Here is a 12,330-nt window from a genome sequence, read left to right as displayed (position 1 = left end):
CTGCTCTTGCTACCCTCGCCTCTTGCTGCAGGTGGAACCAGGGTGGGGGCGGGAGGCTCTGGGTCAGGAGGAGCTGTGCCTCGGAGGTGCTGTCTGAGCAGGCACACGCACCGCAAGCCTCCAACAGCCCCTGCTCAGTGCACTTGCATGCTGGGGAGGTGCCTGCATCCAGCACCTCTTCTCCCGGCATCACCACCTCTTCCCCTGCTGCATCAGCGGTTAAGGAGCCTCTAAAGAGGGGCTGCAGTTACTTGCAAGCTGGCTGGAACCCACTGCGGGAGACCCAGATCCCGGGAATGCCAGCAGGGTCTTGCCAACCTTGCGACCACCTCCTGATGCCACCAGGCCTGCAGCACGCAGAGAGGGGATGGGAACAGGGAGGGAAGGGGCCCCAGTCCCCTCAGCTCCTCACTCAGCCTCGTGCTGGAAACATCCCTTCCACGCAGCTTGCAAACAGCAGGTGTGGGACCGTGCCTGAACCCGTGACGTCCGTCTCTGTGCACTGCAGCCTGCAGTTGCTGCTTCTGCTGCCACAGCCACACACCTCATCTCCAAGGGCTTTTGATTCAGCCAGTGCCAAGGAGCTCCCTGCCTGATGCTCAGAAGGCAAAACAGCGAAGGGGTTCTTTGGGGCACGTTACAGAGGAATCAGGCATGGTGGTGGGGCAGAGGCACACAGGACAAGGGTTTTCATCAGCCTGAAGGCAGGCAGTCCCCTGAATTAGTGGTGTTTTGTTGCCAGTGGTGATGAAGGACTGAACTGATGTGATCTGCCCTCCTCTCGCGCCAGTGAAGTCCACAGGATCTGAGGGATCCTGTGGAGGCAGGCGGAGGGCTGCTGTGACACAACCTTGTTCTGCCTCCCAAAGGGTGGCCCTGGAAACCCTGTCGTGTGCCACATTAAAGGAACTGAGAAAAGAATCCAGAGAGGCATTCTCAGTGACGGTCACATGAGATGCTATGGGCCAGTCCTGTGCACCCCAGTGTCCCACTACGGCAAATGGATCTTGGCCACCACCAAGAGTGGCCACCAGGAGTGGACGCGTTCCCCACACTCACCAGGGCATGAGCTCATCTGCAGCCTTCACCCAAAGACTGGGAAGAGACCTCCAGGTGAACAGTGAGGGTATTTCAGGAAGATGGTTTCAACCCCAGTAAGAAAAGCTAGACCTGAACTCCTCTGGGGATGGGCCATTTCTGATTTATGACTCCTGCAGTGGGGAGATGCTTCCCATCTCCAAGGGATACGTACACTGGCCTCAGGTACTTGGGAAAGGGATTGTTTGTTATATCCTTCTCACTGTTTTGTTGCTTTAGGTAACTGAGGTATTCTTTTGTGATCAGAAAACCGCTTGGTTCATGCATGCCATGTCAAAATGACCTGCCCTATATGATCACAGTGCTCAGCTCTCCTGTAGGTGCACAACCTGAGCTATTAAACCCTGGAATCTCCCAAGGAATCCCCTCTTGCATTAAGGGATCACCAGTGCTTGTCCAGAGGGAAAAGGCAGCTCTGGTGACAGATTTGGTCACCAGAGAATAACTGCTTGTAGTGATGGGGGGGCAAACAGAGCACAGCTGGCTGACCTAGCAGGGCCTGCAGAAGGGCCAGGACACAGAGCCTGGTGGAAGCTGCCACATGCTGGGACTGACCAAAGAGATGCCCTCACAACAGCGCCACGGGTTTCTTCATCATTTCTTGCATGAGTGGTTTCATCTCCCTGCAGCTTGCAGGATGCTACGTTTACACATTTGACAACAAATTTCCCCATAGGGTTGGCTCCTCTGCAGCTTCCACAGCCTGCCTTGCAGCATCAGACAAGCCTAGTGCTTAGAATCATAGAATCATAGAATAACCTGAGTTGGAAGGGACCCACAAGGATCATCAAGTCCAACTCCTGGCTAACACTTCAACCCAAACAAATAATCTTCAAATAATGTCCATCAAACAAAGTAGCCTCTTTCCAGGGAGTCCTGCTGTGGGTCCAGACCTTCTTCAGAAAAACGCAAATCAAATCAAGCAACCAAGTGAAGATATCTCAAGTCTCTGGCACAGACAACCAGCAGACACAACTTCCTGCAGCGGTTTTCTTGGCTTGAGGAAAGACAATGAGATTTATATTCTTCTCCCTTTTTTACTTCGCCTTTTTTAGAGGCAAAAGGTACGGGCTAAAATCCAACAGCACTAGGGCCTTTTCAGCATATTCCTTTCCACTGAGTTCTAAGCACACAAACTTCAAGTTCAGGCCTGAGCCCAGTGTCACTTACTCTGAACTTTTCCATGGCAATCTTCCATCCTCCTCCCATCCCTCTCCCTGCCTTTGACAGCTCAAAACAAAACACTACCCTCCTGAACATTTTGTTTCATGAATACAGGGGTGTTTTTTTAAAAAAGAAAGAAGTGTAGATACAGAATCTCTCTGAACCTTTGTCCTCCATCCCAGTAAACCAGCACTCCACCAGTTCAAGCTGATATGCAGAAGCACTGTTGCATTACTCCTTGTCAGGAGGAGACTGCTGGTGTTTTTCTTGAAGTAGAGCAACTTTCAGAACCTTTATCAATGAATACATGAATCCTTCATTTGGGAGTAAAAATTCCACGTACAGATTCTAGCCTCTGTTCATATATGAATGTATTAAATAGAGGGGACAGACTTGCAGGAGGGCAGTAGGGAAGAAGGTGGTGCAATGTTTTCAAGCTCTTTACACACATAAGTTTTTGGTTTTTGCCTTTGGAATGGCTAAAGTTGGGCACACCTCACAATGGACTATGGAGAGATTAACAGTAGGATTGTTTTGCTGATTGTTGTGGTGGGTTTCAATCCAACCATGGGCTCCTGTAGATCCCTTAGGACTAGTATCTTATTGACCAGGAAGTTAAGTGGAGGGGAGATGAGAGGAGCTAAGAATTACATCACAAATCTTATCTGCCTGTGGCCCTGAAATGGGAATTTACTCATGGAAGTTGTCTGACCTTAAAAGATAAGTGAAAGGCTTTATTAACAGCAATGTCAAAATTATCATTACTAGGAAGCTGGGTTAATCCACTCAGAAGAATGGGGCGGCTCCCTCTGCTAGCTGCTGGTTACCAGACATCTTGACCTGGTTCCATGCTCTGCGGTAGCTCTGCAAGGTCATCTGCAAAAGAAGAAAGGAGAAGGCCTTAGTATGTTCAGACAGCAGTGGTACGTTGTGGAGGAAGCTGCTAGGTTGTGGAGGAAGCTGCTAGGCTCTAAGCTGCGGTACTGCATGCCCGTTCACTTGCCCCACTCCCACCTGAGCTCAGTGCTCGCTGCAGCACACTGAGAAGAGCTCCTGCAGGTCTAAACCAGCTTTGGTTTTCCTCCAAATGCTACAGGAAGCCTGGAGACATCACACAAAAGCACTGCGTGGAGACCTACAGCCCTCTGCACAGCAGCAGGGCTGTTTGACCTGTCCTGCCACAGAGGGGCTGGCAGGAAAAACAAGATCCTTGGTGTCACTCCTCTTATCTCAGGGACAACTACAGCAACCATCTCTTGTCCCTTGAGCCCTGACATCTCTCTAGTTCCAAGGCTGGCAAGGCTCCGGGCACTGCACATGGAGTGCGTCCAAGCCAGAGCCCAGGTCTGTGGCTGAGCTGCCCACAAGCTCTGCAGCAGCTGCAGTCAGATCCACACTTCTCAACCTGCCATGCTGGCTCTGGAGGTTCAAGCCCAAACACCGTTCTGACCTCTGAGAAAGGCTGGACCACAAAAGCACAGCCAGTCCCAGCCCAAGGTACTGGGGAACAAAGTGCTGGGCAGACACAGCCCAGCACCATCCTACTCCCAGCCCTTGCTCAGGGGTGAGCAGGGTGCTGATGGGCAGGACCTCATGACCTGTCCTAGGAGCTGGCTTTGCCCCAGCAGCGTCTCTCCTCGCCCACTGTGCACATTGACATCCCGCCCGGGTAGGGACAGGGATGTGTCCTGCTATCTCTGGGCTTTGGCAACGCTCCTGCCTTATCTCCTCACCTCCTCCCAGGCTGCAGGACTTGGGCCAGGGGCAGAGACAAAGATACTGTTCTTGCAACTTTGCCATGAACTCATGCTTGGCTCTTGGCCAGGCACAGCCTTTCCTTTCCAGGGAAGAGTCAAGATACAGATGAGGAATAAATGTTTGAGATCATCAAAGAGGACCACAAGCACTGGAGAGCCACCAGCTGTCTGGGGTGTTGGGGAAGGCCTGTGCCATACTGGGCCACCACACGTCCCCTTCTCCTTGCACACCCTTCAGGTTTCAGTATCAGAGCAGCCTGGTGGTGCAGCCTGTCCAGTTACACACTACACCCTTGCATCGGCTCCCCCTCTGAGCTCATTTAAAATTCAGCCTCCATCCTGGGGGTAGGGAGCAGCCACCAGAAAGAGCCTCCGGCCCTGCCCTCAGCGGCGACACCGGGAGCCGGTGCCCGGCCCACGTGTACCCGGCTCTGCCTCACTCACCTCAGCAATTGCTGCCCTCCTCTGCCAAGCCTTGATACTCTTTTCCAGGTCAGTGACAGCCATTGCCGTCTGCACATAACTCATCACGGGAGGGGCGCTGTAGTCCGACAGCTGTTTCTGCAGCCACCGGTCCAGACTCTCCGCTTTGGCTCGTTGCTGCGGGAGGGAAAGGGACAGAGGGCAAGGACATCCCAGGAAAATGTCCCCCTGCCAGCTGGTGGCCAGCCCTCCAGGGAAGCAGGCAGGCAGGACAAACTGAAGCCCTGAGAGCAGCTGCACATTTGAGGGCATAATATGGTGCATCCACCTGTGCCTCCATCCCACAGATGGGCTGCTCGAGAGCGCCTTGAGCCTGCTGCCCAAAGCTGTGCTGGCCCAGCTGGGTAACAGCACTGCCACCTCTCACTGGAGAGGACACTGTTGATGAAAAGCTCAAGGAAAGAGAACTTCAAGAAGGCAGTGGCTGGTCCCTGGAGGGGCAAAATGCACAAAGGGCAAAGCTGACCAGTATTAATGGCATCGGCAGGAGCTCCAGGACTTACTCTCAGTCCCACCACGGCATGCACATATCCAGGTTATTGCTGGACCTCAAATGGGCATCAGTGTCTAATGTACCATAACAAATACCTACAGAGAGTCCTCGTAAGTTAAGTCTCAGGGATTCCCAAATCACTCTCTTACCTTCTCCACCAGAGTAGTTTCTCTTTCAATCTTCTCCAGCAGCTCCGTCTTCTGGGAGATGTCTTTCATTAGAGATGTCGATGTTTCCATGGTGTTCTGAAGCTTTTTCTGGAACAAGAGAGAAGGACACTGTTAGTAGATGCAACAGCAGCTCTCTGGTACATGCAAAGACATCTCTACTGCTTATGTGGGCCCTCTCCTTGGGCTTTGTCTCCGCTGGTGGTGCAGGAGCTGTGCTCCAAACACGGCCCTGTGCTGTCTGCCAAGCACTGGCACTGCGTTAGCCAGGAGTGATGGCGGCTGTGGGCCACAGCCCTGTGTTGACAGCCCCAAATCTCCAGTTGTCAGTAGCAAAACAGAGCCGCTTGCCAGGAAGGGCAGGAGCCTGCGTCTGCTGGGGCATGGTCAGCAGGTGAAAGCTGTTATGCTCCATGGGGCGTGACTTGGGTGGGGGGGTTCCAGTCAGCGGCCACAGCTACTGCTTCGAGGTACCTGGCTGTCACAGCCTGTATTATTACACTGTGGCACTGAAGCCTGGGTTTAGGATGGACCCAGACAGAAGGGCTCATCTGAGAGACACAAATCCGCCCCAGCTGAAAGCACTTTTCACTGATAAGATCAGGGGCTGCAGCTCATGGCATCTTTTCAAATGTCACATGTTATGTAAGAAATGTATTTTTCTATGCGTCAGCACCAAAGCTCTTTCCTGTGGGAATTTTCATCAGGGTATAAAATAACCTGTCTGCAAAGCACAAACCTCACCATCAGGCTGCAGCCAAACATGAATGAGGACATCACTGCACAGAGGGAGCTCAGTGGGGCTCCTGGCATGTCAGGCAACCCCCCCCCCCCCCCCCCCGCACACACACACTGAGCTACCACATCAGTGGAAAGACTGGGAGGTGCCTGGCATCCTCTGACTGAGAAAGGGAAGGATATAAGAGCTGCTAATCAGCTCACATGTGACCCTCGGGAAAGGGAAAGCAGAGGCACTGGGAGTTCCACTCACTTTACGAAAGTTGAGGATCCGGACGGTCTTCCCTAAAGTCAGTTTTAGCTGCTGCAGCTCCTTGTTCTTCTCATCAATCTTCTCTTCGTACTGCTCCTTTGTAACCTGCAGCTGCTGTGAGCGGACCTCACGGAGCATCTCTCCCATCTGCTCCTTCTGCAAACCCCAGAGAAGCAGAGCTACAGGTTGCCGACCACAGCTCAGCCCCAAATAAAGAGGGCTTTGTTTGGTGGGAAAAGTTGTCCTAAAGACAGCTGTGTTCTTCACAGGCCATCTCACCCCTGTTTCTCCTAGACTGCTGCATGTACCTGCCTGAGCTGCTGCTGCAGCTTCTTCTTGTAACCCTTGAGAAAACTGTTTTCTAAGCGCAACTTCTCTTTCATCAGATCCTAAAGAAAGAAAGCAGGTTATAGCGGGACAGCAGTCTGGGAGGAGGAAGAGCACCAGGACCTCATGCTTTCCTGTGCATTTTCCCTTCACTGGGTGACATTGGTAGTACAGTGATGGTTGGACCAGATGATCTTAAAGGTCTTTTCCAACCTTAATGATTCTATGAATCTATGATTCATCTCACCTGTACTGCTCCTAAAAAACGAGCACTTCCCCTCCCATGAGAAACGCTGTTCAGCATCCTCCTGCCCCACATGTGGGATGTTGGCTTTGCACTTCCCTGGGCTCTACTGAGCTGGAGGGCTGGGCCTTGTGTCACTTGTACTCATAGTTGTGCTCACCAAGCTGATGATCAGCTGGGGTAGTTGCTAAGATAGTCTGAAAATGTGAGGCAGACCATATGGGAGTATGGGAAATAGGTTTTAACCCAAATTTTTTACCATACATTTCAGATGACAGACCAGGCTCAACTTTTGCCCTGCTGCACTGACCCTTTGGTGGTTCTTCTCCTCTAGGTACCTCAGCAGCTTCTCGGAAGCTACAATGCTCCCTTTCTTGTTGGAGATGGTACTGACGATGTCTTTCTCAAAGTCACTGATTGCTTTCTTAACATCAGTCCACCAAATATCTGTTTCTTGTATGACTGCCTGTAGAAATGAAGTCACGTAAGAGTCAAGAGGTGCTAACTTCCCTAATTCAAACAGCTTAGGGAATAGGGGACACTGGAAATGACCAGACGTACTCTGATGGAGTTAGGAGCATTTCTCCTGTGGGTGCACTGAGGTTCACCCTGTGCAGCACAGGGCACATGACACAGTCTTACAGAGCACTGCTACTTCACTTATTCAAAAACGAACATCAGAATAAATCTCTCCCATGCCTGACTTTCAGCGTCTGTCATTCCATCCTGACTTAGAACCATCATCAGCCTTACTAAGCCAATCCTGGGACTGTCTTTTGTTTACAATGTATGACCTGTGGCCACACCAGAGGGACATGGGCTGCCTGCTGCCTCTGTCCCAGCTGCTGCATCAGCGGCATGAACTGAAGGGAAAGGTTTCTCCTTCCCTGAGAGCTCCTGAGCACCCTGCCTAGGAGGAGGTCTTGGCAGACGGCATAGGGCTGATCGTGATGCAGCAGCAAGGAGCCTGCAGCAGGAATGCAGCCTGGTAGATTTGGAGCATATGCAGAAGAAATCCTAGAGAGACTGGAAAGGCAGACACTGGAGAGGTCTGCACTGAGCCCAGTCAAAGCAGGAAGCTCTTGAGAGTTTCTATATTGAAAAATGTTTGGCATGAAGGACATACATCCAAGAAACTGACAGAAAGGAGCTTTTGCTTTCAAGAAAAAGCTTGGGAATTTCTATATTGAAAAATGTGTCTGGCACAAGGGACACACATTCAAAAAGCTGACAAAAAGGAGCTTTTTCTTTCAAGCATCTATTTCTTCATCTCACATAGCAGACCTGAGCTTCTCTATCTAAAAATCTTCTGCTATCTTGTGTAACTGTTAGTTCTTGCCATAATATGCAGCTTCAGAGACAGGCGCATCTGGTCTCTGTTGGTGCACTTGCCTTCAAGAAACTGTGAAGTTAGGGGGCAGTTCTGGCTCCCACTCTCAGCTCAGGACCACGAACAACAATGCTCTGCTATGAACAGCCCACACCAAGCAAGTCTGTCCCACTGGCCTGGGGATGGCATGTTGAAAGAGGTGGGAAAGGTTACAAGACTGCAGGACACATCGGTGGTTCTAAGGTTTCTGGAGAGCTATACCTCGAGGTCCTGCAAGGTCTTCTCTGTGTCCTCCTCCATCCTCTGAATTTCACCCTTCATGTCCACCAGCTCCCGCTCAGCCAGCTCACATTTCTGCTCCACTGTCAGGCCTACGAAATAGCCTGTTGAACGACGCATCTTGGATTTGGACCTGCCATGTGTCTGCAACAATCAAGGAATAGCACAGATGCCATCAGGTAGCCAACACAGGCCAACTGCTGCTGCATTTTCATGTATTCAAAGAGAAAATAATCTCAACAGTCAGGTTAGAGGGATTCCAGCTTACAGTAAGGACACAGAGGTGTATCCAGAACAGGGGTAACTTGGGGCCACACCTAGCTGGCCTCATTTGTCCTCTCATCCACCCACAAAACCTTCCTACCTAAGCACTTTCAATTCACTTCAACGGGCAAGTGCAGGGCTGGAGGTTAAAGGCAATGTGATGCCTTCATCAACACCTTCATTACAACACCTCTCAATAGTGGAGATGTTAATGGACATGGACATTATCTAGACCTTGTTGTGTAGGACAGATAGGGTCTTCTGCCTCTTCCCGAGGAGTGGAGGGTCTCGCAACATGGGTGGGCTAAAGCTCAGTCTTTGGAGAAGCGACACTGCTTGGGTGTGATCACCGGTTCTGCAGAGATACTGGGATGCCAGCACTGCTCTGCACAGGGCAAGGGCCCTTCTGGCCAAAGGCAAAGTTTCAAAAAGAAACCCCCCAAAGTGGCTCCTTCAGGCTCAGGCATTGCCGAAGCCCCTTGCAAGAGGCTAGCTGAAAGGAGCTCCACAGCAGAGCTTCTGCTCACTGTATCACTGGTGGAAGGAGATGTTCAGGCCAGGAGGCGAAAATCTGCCCCAAAAGCCTGATCATGGCTACAGTGAGAAGGAACAGAGCAACATGCGCTCGGAAGAGGAACCTGGGTGTGGGTGCACGCAGGTCTAAGCCTACAGGGGCTCCTGCAGGAGGGGAAGAGGAGGAGAAACCTGTTAGAGAGCACCTGACAGGGCCCGGGGAAAGTCCCCTGCTTTCCTGGCATCAGCCCCACTGTATGCTTAGTTTCTCCTTCAGATTACTCTGTGGGGGGGTTAACTCTTTAGTGTGTGAAGTGCTTCCAGATCTACCTGGCACCTGCTGTTCAGGCGATCACAGTGCTGTCATACACCAGAGACAGCACCAGCTGGGAGAGGAGAAATCGGAAGGCAGCCTGGCCTCTACGCTGAGTGCAGAACAGCAAGGAAGCCCAAAGCTTACACCTAAAGGCCCAGCTAGCACTCGTTTTCAGGCAGGTGTTGGGGTTAAGTCACTTGTGCAGCCCACACGGTGGCTACCCCGCTCCGTACCAGTACGTGCACCGGCTCTGGCGGGGAGTCGTGGGCCACCGGCTGCTGCTGGAGAACTGGGCTGCTCGGCTCCATCTTACGGTACTGATTCTCAAACATCTCCACCTCAGCTCTCAGCAAAGCGATGGCATGACTGCAAAATGATGGGGTCGGGATGAGACCCAGCTCTCAGGGACGTGCACCGGGCCAAGTACAGTGTCACTGCGTGTGGCCAGTGGGCAAAGGCAGAGCCGAAAGAAGCTAACTCAGGGTAAAACAACACCCCCAAATGAGGGCTGAAGGTCTCCCCTCCCTGAACCAGGATGCAGAAAAGCCCCCCAGACCTGCCCCTGCTCAAAAACCCAGACCCCAGAGACCAATGGAGCATGGGACAGGAGCCCTTTAGGAAGGGACAGTGGGTGGCTGGGGGTGGCCCCATCCCTGTCCCTCTCCCGAGCCTCAGTCCCTGCCCAACCCCGGTTACAGCCCAGGCCCCACCACCCCTACATCCTCGGGCTGCTGCACCCAGCCCGGGACCCCCACCCCACGCTGCTGTCCCCCCCCGCGGCTGCCGGTACCGCTCCTCCTGCAGGCGTGCCCGCAGCTGCGGCAGGGGCAGCACCGCCAGCACCTGCTCCGCCATGGCTGTGTTGTGGCAACGGTGGAACGGGCACGGGTGGGGTGGGGGGCAGGACTCACGGGCACAGGGAGGCCCCGGCACACGCACGGAGGCCCTGCTCCCTGGCTTGAGCCCTGCACCTTGGCCGCTGCCAGCTCCGCCACCGGGCCAGGCGCGGTTTGGCCCCTGGCACAGCTCGGTTGTGGCCTGGGGGTCTCCCACTGGGGAGCTGGCATGGCCAGGTCCAGGAGCTCTGCCAGGTGCTGGGCATCGTTTCTGAGAGGCCCTGTTGCTGCAGCCATGCTGCAGCTCACGCTGTGCCCTGACTAGATTGCGGGCAGGCCAGTATAACTGTGCCTCCCTCCCCGACAGTTGCTGATAGGGGTGGTGATGCCTCTCTGTGGCTCTTCTGGGATGAAAGATGCAAGTCAACCTGAGTATGGAACAATATAAACCCATGCCATGGTGATGCCGGTCCTTTCTGTGGCCCCATGACAAAGCTGGTTTGGAATGGTGCACTCCCCATTGCTGCGTGTGCAGGAGAACCCGGTGAGGAGGCCTCACATCCATGTGATGGCCAGAACGTGTCAAAGCTCATCTTCAAAACACACCTGAGTCATAACCACAGCTGGTCCATGGGAAGAGCCCTGCTCCTCATCCTCGTGCCAGCACCAGGAGAAGCACCTCTCCCAGGAGGATCTTTGTCACTGACAGGCACTCATTGCTAGAGCACAAGAAGCTTCTCGAAGTGTGCACACACAGAGGAGAGGGGAGAGAACGGCTGTGGCACAGCCTGGAGCCCATCTTTGCCCACAGGGTGTGATGGGGATCCCATTAAAAATGGAGTCACAAATTAAAAGCTGTGTTTCACTGACACACCAAATTACGCAAAACTTTGAATGTCTGTTTATTGTTTTTATTTGCCACCGTTTTCTCTGCTAGCTAGCTGTAGGCCATGGGCTTCTCTTGTTTCCAATTCTTCTTGCATAGTTAAGGTTTTACAAACGTGTAATCCAAGCAGATGAAACCTGCTCTGCACTTGGTGCTGTGTGAGTCTGCAGCAAGGTTAGAGTGTGCCACGCTTGCAGCAGACCCTCTGTCCAGCTAGTTTGTGTATACGTAGCACCATTTACTCAGGATTTGTGGGCTTGGGGTCCCTGCAAGAATCTTTCTGACACTCTAACCTGAGACAGTCACTGCCTCACTGTTTGGTGGGATGGGGAGAGGCAGCTGAGCAGTCCTGGGAGCAGCTGTGATGGATGGGGAGCTGCAGGCAGGACTGGTGGCTCTGGATGGTTCAGCAGCATTGTGCTGGAGGCTTTCCAGCTGCAGGAAGAGGGCATGCAGATTTCAAGATGTTTATCACTGTGCCGAGCTCTGGAAAGCTTTTCAGAGGTCAGCAGAAGACAGCCCACCCATCTCTGCCACAAAAACTGTCCCTTGCCAAATTCCAGGATCCAGAGCTCTGAAGTGCCTTCAGGACAAGATCTGTTCTGGCTTTTAGTTGCCAAAAGTATGTTTTCCCTGACTTTGCTCTGGGAAACAGGTGAACCTTTCTAGCCAGATTTGAAAATAGCAATAAAAATAGTTCAATAGCATTTCAGAGAAAACTTGGAAAAGCTTTAGCGAGCTCAATGTTTGAGCACATGTGCCTGAATAGCAGCAATGCAGACGTCTGGGGGAGTGGTCCTGATCCTGTCCTCGGTCAGGTGTGTGGTTACAGTAGCTACAACACATTTGCTTTGCTTGCCAGCTCGTACATGCTGATGTGCACATAGGAGTGTGTATGCAGATTTCCATAATTAGTCACTGCTCTAACTCCCAGGGGCGCAGTGAGTAGCTCCACATGTGCCCCAGCCCCGTGTCTCCGCTTTTGCTAGCAGGGACACCTCAGGGCCATCTCCCCTCCCACGGAGTGCATGAGCAGCGCTGTGCCCTGCCGCCCAGACCCCAGCTGCTAGAGCCAGGCCTGGGGTGCAGCCAGGCTTCACCGGGTCGCAGGGGTGCTTACGCCTGGGTTTTAATGCAATGTCATGCAGAATTTACTGTGGCAGACAAATGTCTCAGCTGTGT

The 12,330-nt window shown here is 52.7% G+C and overlaps 1 protein-coding gene across 1 annotated transcript; it reads right to left on the bottom strand.

Annotated features, from left to right (window-relative positions):
- Positions 1-2,738: 2,738 nt before the first annotated feature.
- CFAP263 (cilia and flagella associated protein 263) lies at positions 2,739-11,122 on the bottom strand. Its single transcript, XM_067004536.1, has 9 exons — positions 10,217-11,122; positions 9,660-9,792; positions 8,316-8,477; positions 7,035-7,190; positions 6,462-6,542; positions 6,154-6,309; positions 5,145-5,252; positions 4,464-4,619; positions 2,739-3,138 (listed from the first exon to the last, which is right to left on the bottom strand). The coding sequence occupies exons 1-9, from the start codon at positions 10,825-10,827 to the stop codon at positions 3,049-3,051; spliced, it is 1,653 nt and encodes a 550-aa protein (XP_066860637.1). The 5' UTR covers positions 10,828-11,122; the 3' UTR covers positions 2,739-3,048.
- Positions 11,123-12,330: the final 1,208 nt, after the last annotated feature.

Source organism: Anser cygnoides, chromosome 12, assembly GCF_040182565.1.
Source record: "Anser cygnoides isolate HZ-2024a breed goose chromosome 12, Taihu_goose_T2T_genome, whole genome shotgun sequence".
Lineage (NCBI taxonomy): Eukaryota > Metazoa > Chordata > Aves > Anseriformes > Anatidae > Anser > Anser cygnoides.
Note: the sequence above shows the minus strand (reverse complement) of the source record. Positions and strands in the feature narration are given on the sequence as shown.

Bases quoted from the DNA above. Each gene is read 5' to 3' on its own strand.
- CFAP263 (XM_067004536.1), bottom strand. From the start codon at position 10,827: ATGGATGTGAGGCCTCCTCACCGGGTTCTCCTGCACACGCAGCAATGG. The intron at 9,793-10,216 runs GTACCGGCAGCC...ATCATTTTGCAG, and splicing joins GCACGCCTGCAGGAGGAGCG to TCATGCCATCGCTTTGCTGA. The intron at 6,310-6,461 runs GTACATGCAGCA...TGGGGTTTGCAG, and splicing joins TGCAGCAGCAGCTCAGGCAG to AAGGAGCAGATGGGAGAGAT.